Here is a 19,288-nt window from a genome sequence, read left to right on the forward strand (position 1 = left end):
ACGTACAGAGACCAAGACAGCAGCGATTTTATAGGGCCTGACAGTACACCCCAATCTTTAGAATCTAGACCCAAAACCTCCTTTAGAGTGTCCAGAGTTCAGAGTTCCCTGGAGGCGGGCATGGCAACCCGTTCCAGTATTCTTGCCTAGATAATCCCATGGACAGAGGAGCCTGGTGGGCTACAGACTGCTGCTGCTGCTGCTGCTAAGTCACTTCAGTCGTGTCCGACTCTCTGCTACCCCATAGACAGCAGCCCACCAGGCTCTGCAGTCCCTGGGATTCTCCAGGCAAGAACACTGGAGTGGGTTGCCATTTCCTTCTCCAATGCATGAAAGTGGAAAATGAAAGTGAAGTCGCTCAGTCGTGACCCTATGGACTGCAGCCCACCAGGCTCCTCCGTCCATGGGATTTTCCAGGCAAGCGTACTATGGGGTTGCAAAAAGTCGGACACGACTGAAGCAACTTGGCATGAAAGCCCATAGAGCTCAGAAATGACTTGTGAAATAAATAAGAGAGGGGACAGACAGTTGTATGGCTATCCCATGAAAAACTCATTCCTACCAATAAGGGGAGGGCCCAGACTCAGGATTTAGTATCATCACAATCTCAGGATGACCACCAGTGTAGGACTGACTGAATTAAGTGAAGGCCTGAAGACTTCACAGCAAGACCAGCAGTCTCCTTCCATTATAATGGCCATCCAAGCCAAGTGAGGAAACCTTGGTCTTCTCCAAATAAAGTTCCTGCTTTCAAGGTTCTGCAGCCTCTGAAAGATAGGCTGAGCTGCTAGATGTGCCAGAGAGACCAGGAGAATAGGACTTTGTTGATGACAGATACTTAATTCTGTGTTTAAAAGATATTTCATCACATGTTGGATGCTGCTCAGTAACAGTCATAATTTTTTAATAACTCTTTTTAAAAAAAAATTTATTTGCCTGCACTGGGTCTTAGTTGTGGCATGTGGGATCTAGTTCCCTGACCAAGGATTAAACCCAGGCCACCTTCATTGGGAGCGCAGAGTCTTAGCCATTGGACCACCAGAAAAGTCCTTATGGTTTTGCTTATAGGTGAATAAGTGTGACTTTTATCACCTCAAGCTAGTCATCTTGAGTTTATATTGTTCATGGGCTGCTTTCCTAGAGACGCCAGAAGAAAACGTGTTACCCAGTGATCCCATTTATCCCTAACACACCTTGGCCCCATGATCAGCATAGTAAATATAGCCACTACCTTTGGCTGTTCATTCATTTCTTCATATAATAAATTTGCTTCTACACTAAACTCTGAAACTGATCTCTGGTTTCTTGTATCATGCCTGACATTGTCCTTGAAAGTGAGAGTGAAATCTCTCAGTCATGTCCGACTCTTTGCGTCCCCATGGACTGTAGCCTACCAGGCTCCTCTGTCCATGGGATTTTCCAGCCAATAGTACTGGAGTGGATTGCCATTTCCTTCTCTAGGAAATTGTCCTTAGGGAGACAAAAATAAATAAAGATATCTTTTGCCTCCATAATAGAGCTTTGTTCTGGGTTCTTACAGTCCTCTCTAGAACTAACTTGCCTATGGTTTGCAACAGGGGCAAAAAAAACAAAAACAAAACAAAACAAAACAGCTGCCAATGGGACCTTTTCTTGTAGATCTCTTTCATCTGCCTTTTCTTCAAATCACTCTACATCCAGCGTGGCTGAGAACCACGTTGAGAGTGGCATTTTACCAATGTCATTAGATAGCAAAAGGTCACATGCTGCCTATACGTAATAAGTTATTGCTCTGTAGGACTCAAGGACCAGAAGATAATATGTGTGTGCATTTCTTTTTCAAATACAAAATGAATATAAAATTATAAATGGAGATAAATCAGTTTTCTAGTACTGATTTTACTAGTTTTTAATCAGCAGTTAAAAAACGCATGCACTTTTAAGTTGTCAGATAAAATATTAAAGAGCAGATATAATCTCTGTCTTTATTTTTTAAATTTTTTAATATAAAATTATTTATTTTAATTGGAGGCTAATTACTTTACAATATTGTATTGGTTTTGCAATACATTGACATGAATCCACCACGGGTGTACATGTGTTCCCCATCCTGAACCCCCCTCCTGCCTTCCTCCCCATACCATCCTTCTGGGTCATCCCAATGCACCAGCCCCAAGCACCCTGTGTCCTGCATCGGACCTGGATTGGCGATTTGTTTCACATATGATAATATACATGTTTCACTGCCATTCTCCCAAATCATCCCACACTCTCCCTCTCCCACAGAGTCCAAAAGACTGCCTATACACCTGTGTCTCTTTTGCTGGCTCGCATACAGGGTTATCGTTACCATCTTTCTAAATTCCATATATATGTGTTATTATACTGTATTGGTGTTTTTCTTTCCAGCTTACTTCACTCTGTATAATAGGCTCCAGTTTCATCCACATTATTAGAACTGATTCAAATGCATTCTTTTTAATGGCTGAGTAATACTCCATTGTGTATATGTGCCGTGGCTTTCTTATCCATTCATCTGCTGATGGACATCTAGGTTGCTTCCATGTCCTGGCTATTATAAACAGTGCTGCGATGAACATTGGGGTACACATGTCTCTTTCAATTCTGGTTTCCTTGTATGCCCAGCAGTGGGATTGCTGGGTCATATGGCAGTTTTCTTTCCAGTTTTTTAAGGAATCTCCACACTGTTCTCCATAGTGGCTGTACTAGTTTGCATTCCCACCAACAGTGTAAGAGGGTTCCCTTTTCTCCACATCGTCTCCAGCATTTATTGTTTGTAGACTTTGGGATAGCAGTCATTCTGACTGGTGTGAAATGGTACCTCATTGTGGTTTTGATTTGCATTTCTCTGATAATAATGAGTGATGTTGAGCATCTTTTCATGTGTTTGTTAGCCATCTGTATGTCTTCTTTGGAGAAATGTCTGTTCAGTTCTTTGGCCCATTTTTTGACTGGGTTGTTTATTTTTCTGGAATTGAGCTGCAGGAGTTGCCTGTATATTTTTTGAGATTAATTCTTTGTCAGTTGCTTCATCTGCTATTATTTTCTCCCATTCTGAAGGCTGTCTTTTTACCTTGCTTAGAGTTTCCTTTGTTGTGCAGAAGCTTTTAATTTTAATTAGGTCCCATTTGTTTATTTTTTACTTTATTTCCAATACTCTGAGAGGTGGGTCATAGAGGATCCTGCTGTAATTTATGTCGGAGAGTGTTTTGCCTATGTTCTCCTCTAGGAGTTTTATAGTTTATAGTTTAGATCTTTAATCCATTTTGAGTTTACTTTCGTGTATGATGTTAGAAAGTGTTCTAGTTTCATTCTTTTACAAGTGGTTGACCAGTTTTCCCAGCACCACTTGTTAAAGAGATTGTCTTTTCTCCATTGTATATATTCTTGCCTCCTTTGTCAAAGATAAAGTGTCCATAGGTGCATGGATTTATCTCTGGGCTTTCTATTTTGTTCCATTGATCTATATTTCTGTCTTTGTGCCAGTACCATACTGTCTTGATGACTGAAGTCAGGCAGGTTGATTCCTCCATTTCCATTCTTCTTTCTCAAGAGTGCTTTGGCTATTCGAGGTTTTTTGTATTTCCATACAAATTGTGAACTTATTTGTTCTAGCTCTGTGAAAAATACCATTGGTAGCTTGATAGGGATTGCATTGAATCTATAGATTACTTTGGGTAGCATACTCATTTTCATTATATTGATTTTCCACCAGAAAATTACTAGAACTAATCAATGCATATAATAAAGTTGCAGGATATAAAATCAACACACAAATTCCTTGCATTCCTATACACTAATTATGAGAAAATAGAAAGAGAAATTAAGGAAACAATTCTATTCACCATTGCAACGAAAAGAATAAAATACTTAGGAATATATCTACCTAATCTCTGTCTTTAGTAATAAATTATATATTCAGATATATGCATAATATATGAAAATGAAAGTGTTAATTGCTTAGTTGTGGCCAATCTTTGCAACCCCACAGACTGTAGCCTGCCAGGCTCCTCTGTCCATTGGATTCTCCAGGCAAGAGTACTGGAGTGGGTAGCCATTCCCTACTCTTCTCCAAGTGATCTTCCTGACCCAGGAACTGAACCTGGGTCTCCTGCATTGCAGGCTGATTCTTTACTGTCTGAGCCACATAATATATATATATGGCTTATCACCTGCGGATCCAAATGTATCACTTATACCTACCTTTAAACTTTGGGAATAGGTGTTGAGAATAGAATTGTACCTCTTTGAGCATCTCTGCTATTCCTGTTTATTTTTTATCTCCTCCACCTCCAACCCTACTGCCATTACATATATACTTGAACTCCTGGCCTTTAATTGTGAAACCAAACCAGAAACTCTGGGGGGTCAGAGTATGTTTTCATGAGCCCTCTGGTTATTCTCTGGGGGGTTATATCCTTTCACTTATATATTGTGGCCATCACTGAAAAAGATAAGTTAATATTACTCAGAATTTTTAAAATATAAATGTATTTTTCAGGGAGCAGATAAGATATACGTTGTTTTGGATGGCTCCATCCTACTGTCTGTTATGAAGACTGAGTCTGCGTGCTGGTTAATCATAGTTTTTTGTAGCTCTTTGTATGTGTAGACAGTCTTGAGACAGATCATATTTGGATTCTGAAGCAATTTCTGTGCATTAAACAAGACAACTCTGTAGCCAGAACAGTAAAGGATACCCAATTTTGGACTAGGTTCTCTAGAACTGGACTAATCTAACAACATACACCAATCTCTAGAAGGTTTGGCTATGCCAGGGGCCAAGATGCTTTTCTTTCAATAAACAGTCAATTAATATATCAGAAGCCTATGTAAATAACCCTCTGTTGAATTTCCTTCAACAAACAAGGCATCCACACCACATACACCCCTCAGCTCCGTCCTTATGCCCCATCACTTCTCCAAAAAGGGTATAAGGAGTGATGGCAACAAAGCCCAGAACCAGTGTTATTTTCACAGAAAAAAAGGACCCATCAGTAGCATATTTCTTTAATCATTGTTATTTACAATTTATCACCTGACAGACTTACAGAGAATAAATAAAGACAATATACAGTTGGTATCTCATTTCTTTTTCTAATACAGAGAATTTTTATGCGTTCTATTTTGGAATGACTATGATAGTTTTAAGCAGAAATAAAATCAATTTGCTATTTTTACCCCTTGACAAGACACATCAACCTCCAAAGCTTGAAGAATAACGCCCAGATGTTTCCTCCTCATAGGAAGAGTGCACCACATTGCTTTAGAAACTCGGTCCTCAGAAAAAGTTACCAGACAATGGGGTAGAAGACTAGGATATCATGAATAGTGAAGGACATAAGATGAATAGGCTAGGTTACAAACCCTTGATGCATTTGTAGTAATCTGATCAACTTTGACTTCTCTCCAAGCCTCTTTTCAAGAAACAGTTTTTCACCAAAAGTGATTACCTTATCTCTTTGTGCTTTCCCTCGAGTCTCTTTACAAATTCTTCCTTTATATGCAATTGTGAACATGGGTAAGCACGAGCTAGCCTGGGACTCCCATCTTTCACCTTTGGAGGCCCGAGAAGTTGTTGACAAGGTGTTTGCAGGAGAAACTAAAAATCTTGTTCCAAAAGAGCTGGGTTTGGGGCTGGAGTCTCTACCTGCTCTTGATGGGGTACCATGCAGAGAAGAACCTTGCATTTCTGTCTGAATACCTCAAAGAATAAGACATTTATATAGATCAATTTCAACATCAGTAAACATAGAAATGGAGGATGTACAAGTTTGGGCACATTTTCCTCTTTCCTCATTTGAAAATAAACCCTCTACATTACAGCAAAGCAATTCTACCTAAATTCACCCTAGTTATGCCAGTTGACAAGTTTCTGCTTCTACCTTTTATTCATTCAAAAAAAAAATTCAGCAAATATTTATGATGTGCTCACTATGTGTTAGGAACTTTATAGGACGTGGGGTATGCAGAGGTGAACTCAGGTATAATCTCGTGACCCTTAAACAGGGCAGCTTAAAAATGCCATTACAGAACTCAAAACTGTAATCCACAAAACTAAAGCTTCAACTCCCCTATCTTCCTGAAACTCTGGGCCTGGTTGCTGCTGTACCTGTACTTAATTTAGTCCAATGTGGTTGTTATTCCATTTAAGAATAGACATTTAGGTAAATGAAACTTCTCTAATATTCCGAGAGTAGTGTTTTACTACACAATAACAGTCTCCACCATTGTACTCTATTCCTTCCAAAAGCTCTTCCTGGTACCAAGAATGAAATGCCACCTAGTTCTTAATCAAAATACTGATTTATTCTAAAGTCCTCTCCTTGCCACCATATAAGTCCTACTCGAAGGAACTGCAGAAACCATCTATAATTTCCTTCTATACCTAGCTAGTGAGCTGTGGATCTTACTGTCCTTTGTGTTATCTGATTTTTCTAAGCTGTTTTTGGATTGTTTCAGATGCCGAACAGCCCAATTAGTCAGAAAATATGGATACAGTCTAGGCAGGATATTACTTTTGATAAAGGAACAGATTAATTTGTTATATCCTCTTTAGGATTTGACAGAATTGTATCCCAATAATGTCTTTCCTGATGCAGCCAAGCAAGACCAGGTTACAAATCAGCAAGGGTTAAAAGTATCCAGAAATTAAATGCATACATGTGAACAACTGGTGAAATCTGAGTAAGGTCTGTAGTTTAGTTAATAGCTTTATACCAATGTCAATTTTCTGGTTTTGAAACTGGACTATGATTACATAAGATGTTGTCAATGGGAAATCCTGCTATTAGGTAAAGGCCACTCTGAACTATTTTCACAACTTCTTGTGAGTCTTAAAGCATTTCAATATAACAGTTGGGGGGGAAAAAGATACATAAACTAAACAATTACCCTCCATATGTTTGCTACCAAGTAATGCAGCTAACGGCAGCAGAGAACTCAAAATGCCAGAAATCTAAAAACCTTTAACCATTCCAGTCTCTTTTTATCTCAATTTAGCATTCTAAGACATTTACCAAGTGGAAAAGACATTCATCTGTTTCTATAAAAATGTTAAATTTTAATTCAGAAGGAAATTCAGCCTAGATTTGGGTCTACATCTTTCAGAAACCTATCATAAGCACTGCCAGATATCAGAGGTCTCACTGAAAAGAGCAAGATGGCAAATTCCAGGTCTACAAACTCAGTTTAGGATCAAAGATTTAATAGCTCTGTATTGGGAGTACTCTAAGCCTTAACTGTGATTTTCTCCATTTATTTTTGTAGCTTTGGACAAAACAGATGTTATTCTGTTTTACACTATTTCCTTGGAACATCTTCATCGCTTTCCTTTCTTCTGTTCTCCTTTACTTGAAACAAATGGCTTAGCCCTACATCATGGCTTTCTTGTGGGATGCCTGGATCGGACTAGAAAAATACATGGTTCCAACATAGCACGTACCTCTTGGTGCAATATCAAACAAGATTTCATCTAGTTTAACCTAAGCCTGTTGTCCCAGTGTTTCCCTGTGGCTGCTCTGGGCACAACAATGATGAGGATTATCTAAAGTGGATTTCAGTGACAGGAACAAAGAGGGGAAGACAGAGCCTGGTGAGCTAACGTGAATTCCCCGGCTCCTCTCTTGGTCTTCATTTCCAAAGCAGCACTTGGAAAGCCAAGTCCAGCTCAGACAGAGTTGAGCTCTTTTCACCACCATGTGATCCCTGCCACTGGAGGTGGTCTAGAACACCCCTGTTCAAACTGCCTCCCTCTCCTACATCCCATGAGATGAAAAGATCATTCCCTGGTGGTTGCTTATGTGTTTTTATATTCTTGATGGGTTTATCTTTTCTTAAAACTCTGAAAAGCTCCCTTCCATGTCATACTCTGCACCTCACTTTTCATTTTTTAATGACTACTTTTAATCATCTCTATCATCCAGAATTTCCTCTCTCTCCATACACATTTATCTTTTATCTTCAAGACACTTACTTTTTCTGTTCTCTTCAGAGATTGGCTTTCATGCTTCAGAATGGATTCTCAGCAGCAGCATCTGTGTCTGTCTTGCTGCCCTTACCTCCCCCATCCTTCTATCACCCCTTATTATGCAGCCTCCTTTCTAAACCCCACCTGCCTCCCCGTCCAGTCACATGCACATTCATTGCTCCACGTTCATACAGTGCCCTTTGTTATACAGTCCTGTACACTTGCGAGTGGTCTTTCCATAGCATTAAAATCGCATTTCCCCTTGGGTGCCTCTTTAGACTCCAGATCTTTTCTTAGCACATATGTGTCTGGACAGCTCATCAAGATTTGGACCTAGCTATCACCACATTCACTAGCGAAAGTATAAACTTAAATCTACTACCCCAAACCACAAGCTGGACATAAAACATTTCACATATATCATGAAGAGGATGACTTCCTAGAAAGGTAACAAGGCCCCACAGTTTCTCATCCCTTTTCCTACCTCCTTTTCTACATAATTCCTAGCTTCATTCTTCTATTCTTTAAAAGTTCTTCATTCTTTTTTAAAAGTCCACTTACTTTTAAATTCTAGATACTAAGCCTTGATCATTTACCCTGATGGCTCTCTTAGATTTGTGCTGCTGAACTCAACGTGTATGACTAAGGGAGAAGTTAAAACTGTGTCTGTAGTACAAAAGTCTTAGTGCCAGAAGATGGACTCTTCCTCATCTCAGAAGAAAACTGTACATGACAATATATATTTGCCAGTTGCTTGAAACAGATCATCTCTATGACTCAAGGCCAGGAAAATCTAGACATACTAAGTTAATTTTAAACATGATTTTTTTTTAATGGTATCATGCAATGCAGTGGCTTGAGGCAGAATTGTAAAAAGAAATAAGTGGAAAGATACCAGACAAAGGAAGGAGAAATTACATTACATATTTCCTCTTGCCACATGGGAAGTCATGGCCTGGTCTGAATGTAGCCCTGCCAGATGTTCATGGATCAAGGAGGACAAGTTGCAGGCCCTGATTTCAAGTCCCTTTGATTCTATTGAAATGGAAAGATTAACTTTAATGCATCAACTTGACTGAGCCATGTGGCACCCAGATTAAACATTATTTCTGGGTGTTTTTCTATAAGGGTATTTCCAGGTGAGATTAATATTTTCATTGGTGAGCTGAGTAAGGCAGATTGCCCTCTGCAGCATGGGTGGGCATCATCCACTCCAATGAAGGCCTAAATAGAAGAAAAAAAGTAAGGGGGTATTTACCCTCTCTGCCTGACTACTTGAGCTCACACATCAGTCTTCTGCTCTCAACTGGGACTTAAACCTTTGACCTTCTGGTTCTCAGAAGTACATCACCACCAGCTTTGTGGAACTCCTCAGTCTCCATAATTATGTAACCCAATTCCCCCATTTGTTATAAAAAATCATATATATATATATATATATATATATATAAAGTTCTGTTTCTCTGGGGAACTATGAATAATACACGAAGTTATTACTGATTTTGAGAAGACAGAGTGTGTGGCAGGTCCCAAGTATAAAAGAACATGAGAACATGTCTGGCCCTGCAGATACCAAATGAGATAAAGTATGTAGAAACACATGATAAACTTTAAAGCACTGAGCCAGTGGCAGGCATTCCTATTACTACTATTATCGTGACTTCTTCACATGATCTCTTTTGCTGACCACAATTTTCAGAGCAGGAGATGACTGGACAACTGAATCTGCAGCAATTGTAGATTCAATTATCCACTGAGGTCTGACTACATCAGAACTGGAAGAGACTTCAAGACCATCTCATTCCCGTTTCCTGTTTCCTACTGAATCTGAGGATCTGTGGAGTGTGAAAGCTCAGAATCTGTTCTGAGGGGACTTTTATTTAACAGTGTTATCAGTATCCATGGATTCTGAAGCCAGAGCCTCAAGCTTTCTTTTTCTGCTGGTCATACCATCTCCAAGGCAAGAGTGTGAATCCCAAGCAGTAGCAGCAGATGACTCTTCCACACTCAACCTGCTCCTCTCAAGAACTCCTAGGGTTAAAAGGACATAAAACATCATCTCCCACAACCACTTATTATGTCTGAAACCCTACCTCTTTCTTGCCTAGTCTTCAGCCTGTATCTCAACCTCTTCAGTGACAAAGGACTCCCCACCTCTCGAGGCAGCCCATTCATCCTTGTATATTCTGCCTCTGGCTATATTTTCCCTCATAGGGAGTTAAAATCAATCTCCCTGTAATTTCCTTTCACCAATCCTCAGTCAACCCTTTGGAAACACTCAGAACATATCTATTCCATATTGTACATGACCTTCAGATTTATGCCTGAGAAATTTAATCCCCAGCCCGTAGGTTCCATAGAGCATTCATCCATTAAAAGAGCTGAAAGTTTTGGAGGAGATGAACCAAAGGGCCTACGATCAAGATTTAGAAACAACAGTTTGTACTGACTCAAAATCAGGCTCTCACTAAAACACATACCTGAAAATGTCTGAACAAGGTAAGGGAAGGACCCTCTGCAGAAATGAACAGCTCACCTGTTACCTGTCCGCCACTGACCTCTTTTCCTGTGTCCATTCTCTATTTAAGAATACTTCCATGAATGAGGCACATTTTTTTTAAATAACAATCCCTGTTCACAAACCCTTGCACTAAATATTCTTTCCTATGTACATACTCTGTATTTCCTATGCATATAGATCTCAACCCTCATCCCTGCCCAGGAATGAACAAAATAACCATTCCAGTAAGTTGAGTTTTTTCCAAGCATGTAACATCTATTTTGCCAGGAGAGGAAAATGCAGAGTTTAAGGCATGTCTACAGGCCAAATTAGGAAATCAAACCATAGGTGACTAGTTACTGAATACCATTTCATCAGATTCTCCACACTTACCAAGTGTTTTCCCTATGCCTAGTCTCATATTTCCTAAGACATTAGTATTCTTCAAGTTTTTCTTTCTGAAATCACTTTTTAAAAGGTGACATGGAAAATAACATTGTAGAATCTGCACATTCATAAACACGAGCATATTTATCCTTTATAAATTATCTAAATTATCTAGCCTTTATTATCCAATACTTTACGTATATCAAGTAAGATTCTTTACTAGATTTTATCTGTCCTAGGCTTTTTTTTTTTCTTTTTTAGTTCTTTAATGTAAAAAATAGTATATATGTGTCAGGGGTAGAGAGTCGGGCAGTGGAGTGGAGGAAGACGAGGGACAGAAAGAGAGAAAGACAAACAAGCCTCTGTCTCCCAGGTCCATTCAGTGTCCAGATGGAGTGGCTTAAGCGAGGGTGAGTGGTGGGGCTTGTGAGGAGGACCTGTTGCCAGGCTCTGACAGCATCACTCGTCCACCTGCTGAAGAAGCAGAAGGTGGATTTCCTGGAAAGAGGGCCGGTGCTTGGTGTCTCTTCTCCAGCAGCTGAGCATCAGCTTATACACAGAGTCAGGGCAAATGGCAGGCTGAGGGAGGTAAGTCTTTGGAAACAAAAAATGAACAAAAGAGGAGAATATTAGAAGAGGGTGGAGAAAAGGTCACTGCATCACAGTATGATTTTCCCACTCCCCACTTTTTTGGACTTGATAACTGAAATGGGTGTGGTGTCTCTCCTTCTTCTTCACGAGAAATTTACATCATATCAATCCCCTTTCCATTCTCTTTGTCTTTTCCAAGTCTGCAGAGCAAAACTTCCTGATGGGCCATCCTGTGCATGCATGCCTGCTAAGTTGCTTACCATCATGCAAAAGATGAACTGAAGCAAGAAGACATCTTTGACTGGAAAGTGATTAGAACACCTAATCCTCCGGTTATGGCCTATCCACAGTGAGCTTTATCTTGGTTGAGCCAATTATGGCAAGGGTGGAAAGCATGTTAGTTGCCTTAGCTCCTTGGCTAAGAATGGAATCTGAGCCACTGAGACACAGGATATATCCATGTAGCTCTTAACCATAGCTTTCTCTGTGCTCTCCTTCTCCTGTACTGGCCCCAGTGGGGAAGACTGGATTTCTTCTTTACATTATTCACCAACATTTGTACATTTAACCCCTCTACAGCCCTGCCCTGAATTCCAACCTAGAGCTGTATTTGACTCTACTCTCAAAGCAAGTTACTGTGTCCACCCAGCAAGATTGACTCCAGGTCATCTTCTGCTTACCTGTAATGTGTTGCTGTCATTTCCTGACCTCTGTTTTTTAAAACCTTGTATACTGACATATTCCTGAGCCAAACCTAAATGTCTCAAGCTCTTTGAATCACAGGTCCAACATCTGCTGCTGGTTAGTAATGAACCATTTCAATATTGCCTTCTCCCACACTTAGACCAGCCTGTATCATGCATGGTAGGATCAGACGGTGGTTCCATCTTTAATTATTTGAAGAACCTCCATACTGTTTTCTATAGTGGCTACACCAATTTACATTCCCATCAACAGTGCATGAGGCTTCCCTATTCTCTACACCCTCACTAACATTTGTTGCTCCTTGTCTTTTTGATTATAGCCATTCTAAAGGTGTGAGGTGATATCTCATGATGGTTTTGATTTTCACTTCCCTGGCCTGCCAGGCTCCTTCCTCTGTCCATGGGATTCTCCAGGCAAGAATACTGGAGTGGGCTGCCATGCCCTCCTCCAGGAGACCCCCTGAGCCAGGGATTGGACCCACATCTCTTATGTCTCCTGCATTGGCAGGCAGGTTCTTTACCACAAGTGCCACCTGGGAAACCCAATAACTGGCAATGTTGAGCACCCTTTCATGTGCCTGTTGGCCATCTGTTTGTTTGTCTTCTTTGCGAAAATGTTTAGTCAGATCTGCTCATTTAAAATTGTCTGGTTTGGGGGATTTTTGCTCTTGAGTTGCATGAGTTCTTTATGCATTTTGGATATTAACCCATATCAGATATACGATTTACAAATTTTTCTCCAATTTGGTAGTTTGCCTTTTCATTTTGATGGTTTCCTTTGTTATAAAGAAGATTTTTAGTTTGATGTAGTCCCACATGTTTATTTTTGCTTTATTGCCTTTGCTTTGGTTGTCAAATCCAGAAAATCATTGCTAAGACCAATGCCAAGGAGTTTTCCGTCATCAATTCTTAATCAAAAAGTAAAAAGGCAAATACCTCTGGCTTCTATTTGAATATATAATAAGATCTGACAAACCTTAACTCAGTATGTTAGAAGTGACTATGGCTACAAAATAGTAAGTATTTAAAAGAAATATTACTACTATTATAAAGGATACAGGATAATAGACACTCTAATATACTACTTGTGAAACTTAAAACTGTTAAGTCTTATCTAGGGTGTTCATTAAATAATTTTAGAAAAAAATATATGTTTTGAGCCAACAGATATCAATAAAATGAAATGATAAATAAATTATTTGCCCTTTTCAAAGTTTTATAAACTTGGCAAATAAAGTTATATTTCATAATAATTCTCATTATGTTGATAGTATTTTACTTTTCATAACATCAAACAAAATAAGCTTTTAAAACTGTATTTAATTTTTAATTATTTAATTTCATTTTGATCATGGGATTTCATGAAAAGTGCTTTCGGAGAATTCTTTACAATTTGTAAAAACAAATTGAAAACAAAAAATGTCAAATACATTTTAAAATTACTGGAATTATTATTATAGACTTCCAAGCATTTTTAATTGACTATAAAAGATTTAAGATTTGTCTAAGCTATGAGCCCTAAGGATAAGATTCTTTCTAAAATTTGTGTTACTTAAAAGTTTTCTCCTGCACTTTATCTGCTATGTTCAACAAGTTGGTGACATTAACAATGCTGTTTGAATACAAATTAAATCACATGCGTAGAGTCCATAAAATCCATCTAGCAGCTGATAGTGATGCATAACTATTGTGCTTACATTCTAATGTCAAACTTTCAAAATTTGAATACTGAAATTTTAACAATAAAATTTAAAGTAATTAAAGTTTGTAAACTGTTATACAAATTTAGTGAATTATGCTTAGTTTGTTCATATGTTGAATTAAATAAACTTTTATCAATATTTTAAACTTATAGGTAAGAAGCTTACTCAGCATATGATGGTGATATTAGGCTTTGGTCTTGGCTTCACTCAGGTATTTTATTTTATTATTCAACCATTTAGTAGTTGGTCAAAATATATTTGACTCTCTAGCATCATTTAGTAAAAGTGAACATGATGGATCCTTTAAATAAGCAGTTAAAAATAAATAAGAAAAATTAAATCCCAGAGATTATTAGAATTTAAAACTTCCATTAAATGATAAAACAACATTTTCTTTGGAAATGAATAGCATAACATTTGATTAATTAATATGCAACTTTTTAGTGCTAAGTAAAAAGCTGCTGCTGCTGCTGCTGCTAAGTCGCTTCAGTCGTGTCCGACTCTGTGCGACCCCATAGACGGCAGCCCACCAGGCTCTGCCGTCCCCGGGATTCTCCAGGCAAGAACACTGGAGTGGGTTGCCATTTCCTTCTCCAGTGCATGAAAGTGAAAAGTGAAAGTGAAGTCACTCAGTTGTGCCCGATTCTTAGCAACCCCATGGACTGCAGCCCACCAGGCTCCTCCATCCATGGGATTTTCCAGGCAAGAGTACTGGAGTGGGGTGCCATTGCCTTCTCCAGTAAAAAGCTACCTAATATAAAAAATACATATAATGCAAAGCAGACAGTGGACATAAAGTGTGGGGAGAGGAAGCATGCCTGTCTTGGCTGAATGTTTTGGTGGTTCGCCTCATACAAATTGTTTTTTGCATGTGAGATTTCAGTCATTGAATAATAAAATCAGGGAAACTGAAAGGTTTAAAATATTCCTCCCTTTGCCTATAATTCCAGGATGTAAGGAAATTAGAATCATTGTTATGATGAATAAAATTACACTTTCTAATTGAACGCACTACCTTTAATTGGCCATGAGATATCGAAATAGGTCACCCAGGTGGCCATGACGTGCTCCTAGTCCAGGAAAAACAATTTTTTTATTTGGTGCACTCCTTATCTCACGCACCCAGCAGTAAATCATCTTTTGCCAAGATGAGAAGGCAATTAACTCATAACCAAAATAAATAATTTAGATCCCCTGCTACCAAAATATCTACAGAGTATCACAATAAAACTCTAGGACACCCCCTTCCTATTTTTAACCCGCTTATTCCACAAACTCTAGTCATTCCCTTATCTTTTGTTTGCTTTAATCTAAGCACAGAGGATCCACTTTTAATTTTCTTCAAGAGCCTTTTCCCACTCCTCAACTGTTATAATTTTCCTGTCTGAGATGCCACACTCCAAGTCACTGTGGGGGCTCAGCGCTCCAGCCACCAGCAAGCTTTCAATCCCACATCTCACAGGAACTTTAGACACTGAGTTATCCCAAGGAATCTTGGAATATCTTAACTAGGAATTGGAGCCCCTATCAGCTTAGTAGCTTATCCCGAGTCCCAAGAGGCCACAACATCTGGGCCCAGAGGTGCCTTCCAGGAACAGCAAAGCCAGGATGCACTTGATGGTCTCTAGGCATGTAAGTTGAGAAATATTTTTAAATAATCCAAACCAAATTTTTAACAAATGCTAATAACTCCCTTATTCACTTTTAGCTTATGTTTTTATTCTTATGTTCCTCAACCACAAAGATAAGCTGTACAGTCTAGACCAGGAAACAGATCAGATATGAGAGACAGGATTTATTTCCTGATATCTTTGACTTGGGCTTCCCTGGTAGCTCAGTTGGTAAAGAATCAACCTGCAATGCAGGAGACCCAGGTTCAATCCCTGGGTAAAGAAGGTCCCCTGGAGAAGTAAATGGCAACCCACCCAGTATTCTTGCCTGGAGAATTCCATGGACAGAGGAGCCTGATGGGCTACAGTCCATGGGGTCGCACAGAGTAGGACACAACTTAGTGACTCCACCACCACCACCACCACCACCTTTGAGTTATGCAGAAGCCTGATGGGACTCCCTCATGCTCCCCAGTGGCCAGCGGGTTGACCCATGGATAAAGTAGAGTGTATGGATGCCTAGGGAGGACCACCTTGGTCTTTCACATCACCTGGATAATTAATGACAAATGACTATCATCCAGCTCAGGCCTATCCTGTTAAATCAGAACTTATCCTTTTCTCACCTTCAGGAGCACCCAAGGCCACATCTCTCCACCCCCAGAGGCTCTCACCTGCCTCCCTTGGTCTCGGAAGAACTCTCCAGTATTCTCAATGACCTGTTCATCTGACAGTTGGGAATAGGGCTGTTCCTGGCAAAAGGTGAAAGTCTCCCACAGAGTCACCCCGAAGGCCCACACATCACTTGCTGTGGTGAATTTGCCCTGTTTAAGTAAGGAAAAGAAGAGAAAGTCAGAATAATCTGTGTACGACAAGAGCAGAGAGATTGTCATAAAATGGAGTTTTTCACTATGCAGGGCAAGGAATACTGGAACTGCCAAGATATGCACTGGGAATCTGAAAACGACAATAGGAAGTTGTTTCAATGCCAGCCTCCACCCATCTCTCACCCTCAGGATCTCTGTTGAGGTCTGCTTCTCTTGCAGATGAGATCCAAGGACTGAAGAGGATGTGGCCATAAGCTACCTGACTCTCTGGCTGAGAGTTAGAAGGTCAAAGTCCAGGATCTAGGGCAGCCGCAGGTAGATGCCCGCGGGAAAGGCATAATAAGAACAGGAAGAGATCCAGATATCTCTGTGTTAGAGATACAGGAATCCAGTGTGAATGCCTCAAGTAGCTCCTGTTCAATGATCATCACAGTCTTGGACGACAGACTGACAAGTGATCTCAGTGAGATTCAGATGCAGTCAACATCCATTAAATACTTGCACATGTTCTATTCAATAATCACAGTGCTGAAGTAGATAATATTTATTCCTACTTTTTACATCAGAAAAGTGAGACAACATAGGTTTACTAAAATCCCCTGGTTTATAAGACCATTAATAATAGAAAAACTGAGAGTTGGACCAAAACCCTCTGAATCTCGGTCTAACACCATGAAATACATTTAAAGGTAGCAAAGCTTAATAATCACATTAGAAAGGGGTAAAATATGTGATTCACCTATGTAGATGATAAAAATCTTTATAATGATTTATATAAAATGGTATATCTTACAGCATTATTTATAATAGAAGGAAACTGGAAAATACCAAATTATTATGACATTAAATTACAGGATATATCTATAATGGAATATTATATAACCATTAAAATCATGTTTTTGAAGAATACTTACTGCCAATGAGAGAGGATTTTATGTGCATAGTATCATCCCAATATGTAAAATAATTTTATATACATAATACATATATTAAGAAAGATACATGTATAGAAAAAATCCTCAAAGGAAATATAGTAGAATATTAATATTAATAGTGGTTATCTTGGTGAGAAAAAAGGGATGACTATACAATCTTTATTTTAAAATTAACAAATCCTATGAGAATATGAACAAGAAACAAACAGATTAACAATAAATGAACAAAACTAGATTGCTTTCAGGCTTTTTTCTGGAATATTAAACGACAAAAGACAAAATTACATGTATTCAGCATCGTAGGAAGTAAAAGTTTGAAGTTTAATAATTCTATAAATCAGCTAAGTGGCATAAAACCAAGTGGCATAAATTGCCTCAAATATGCATGGTCAGAGAAGAGAAGCATTCGGAAAAAGAATTATTCACTTGTGATTCAGAATACCAAGAGCTGAATAAAAATTACAAAGCAAAGAATGAGGAACTTAAAAAGTAAATGATGATAATCATTGACATAGAAACAAAATAATTAATTAGAAATATGGTTATGAAATTAATACAAAAAATATTTTGTGTGGATAACAGTTCTTTAAATGACAAAATTTTAATACCCCAAATTAAGATCAATAATATGGGAAGGGTAGAGATTAAAAAAAATCATACTAAATTTCTTATCAATCCAGGTATATTTTTAACCTTTCTCTCCAAATTTTCTATAGTAAGCATTTTACATTTTATCAGCAGAAATAGGCAAGTGTTAAAAAATAATGATTAGCACCAAAGTAAGTCATCTCAGGTCAGAGAAAACATTAAAGTCTATTCATGGTCTGTCTCCCGCTGTCTCTGGCGCACCTCTACGTGCCCTGTGTACCTGCCTATGTGCTGGTTGCTAGGGCAGAGCTCAAAAACAGGAAACTCACCAGCAAGATGCTCTCCCAGGACATCCAGCGGATCGGGAGCACTGCCCGGCCCTGGATTCGGTAGTAGTCACCACTGTATAGGTTTCTGCTCATTCCAAAATCAGCTATCTTGATGGTATAGTTCTTACCCACTAAGCAGTTTCGTGTGGCCAGATCTCGATGAACAAAATTAAGAGAGGAAAGGTACTTCATACCAGATGCAATCTGGGTAGCCATAAACTTCAGGTTGGCATAACTGAGGAAATACAAAGGAAGAGAGAAAGTAGCCTCTGGAAACAAGAAGCTGTGAAAGGTATGAAAGGTAAATACTCTACAGTTGGTACCAAAAAACTGGGGTTCCAACCTCAGCATCCCTTCTCTATTCCTCATTTATCTCTGCTTTCCCCCAAAGTGCAGCTGCTCTGTTATTCCCTGCACACTAACATCCCCTGACTCATTGGGAAAGACCCTAATGCTGGGAAAGATTGAGGGAAGGAGGAGAAGGGAGCGACAGAGGATAAGATGGCTGGATGGCATCACTGACTGAATGGACCTAAGTTTGAGTAAGCTCTGGGTGATAGTGAAGAATAGGGAAGCCTGGTGTGCTGCAGTCTATGGGGTCGCAAAGAGTCAGACACAACTTAGCAACTGAACAACAACATCCCCTACCATCCAAGAACAATGATGAACTTTAAAGCTCCCTGCTCCCCATCTTTGTCTCATGAACCCAGGAAAGAGATGGAAGACTCAGCTTATTTACCTGACAGTGGGCACACTGGCAGAGGAAGAATTGGGTGGCTCGTGGCGGGAAAGAAACTGATTGAGATCTCCATTTTCCATGTACTCAGTGATCATGCAAAGAGGATCCTCAGTGATGCACACAGCTAAGAGACGGATGATGTTTGGGTCCTTGAGCCGGGACATGATCTTTATCTCCTTGAGAAAATCATTCCTTTGAAGGACACAGACGTAGATAAACCCAGAGGTTGCCAGAGTTAGAATCAAGAAGTGGGAGAAGACACAGCAAAGTCTAGTCCTGCCCATTATACTAGTTTTCTTTTCCTTTGGATAACCTTTGTAAGAACAGAGAAATTGCTTCCTGGAAACTGTCTCATTCTACTCATCCTGGAGTATGATAAACCCTTTTTCAACTGTAATTTTGGAGG

At 39.2% G+C, this 19,288-nt stretch overlaps 1 protein-coding gene across 6 annotated transcripts in view; it reads right to left on the reverse strand.

Moving 5' to 3' along the window:
- Nucleotides 1-4,970: 4,970 nt before the first annotated feature.
- DDR2 (discoidin domain receptor tyrosine kinase 2) overlaps nt 4,971-19,288 on the reverse strand; it is a 187,497-nt gene continuing 173,179 nt past the window's right edge. For 5 of the 6 annotated variants that reach the window (XM_055587247.1, XM_055587245.1, XM_055587246.1 and 2 more), the window contains 4 exons: nt 18,883-19,074; nt 18,144-18,378; nt 16,139-16,288; nt 4,971-11,450 (listed from right to left, as the gene is read on the reverse strand). In XM_055587247.1, the coding sequence (XP_055443222.1) occupies nt 11,316-11,450; nt 16,139-16,288; nt 18,144-18,378; nt 18,883-19,074 (712 nt within the window). In that variant the 3' untranslated portion in view covers nt 4,971-11,315. The remainder of the gene's footprint in view (nt 11,451-16,138; nt 16,289-18,143; nt 18,379-18,882; nt 19,075-19,288) is intronic. The other variant, XM_055587244.1, reaches the window with a different exon arrangement.

This window comes from Bubalus kerabau, chromosome 6 (assembly GCF_029407905.1).
Source record: "Bubalus kerabau isolate K-KA32 ecotype Philippines breed swamp buffalo chromosome 6, PCC_UOA_SB_1v2, whole genome shotgun sequence".
Taxonomy (NCBI): Eukaryota; Metazoa; Chordata; class Mammalia; order Artiodactyla; family Bovidae; genus Bubalus; species Bubalus kerabau.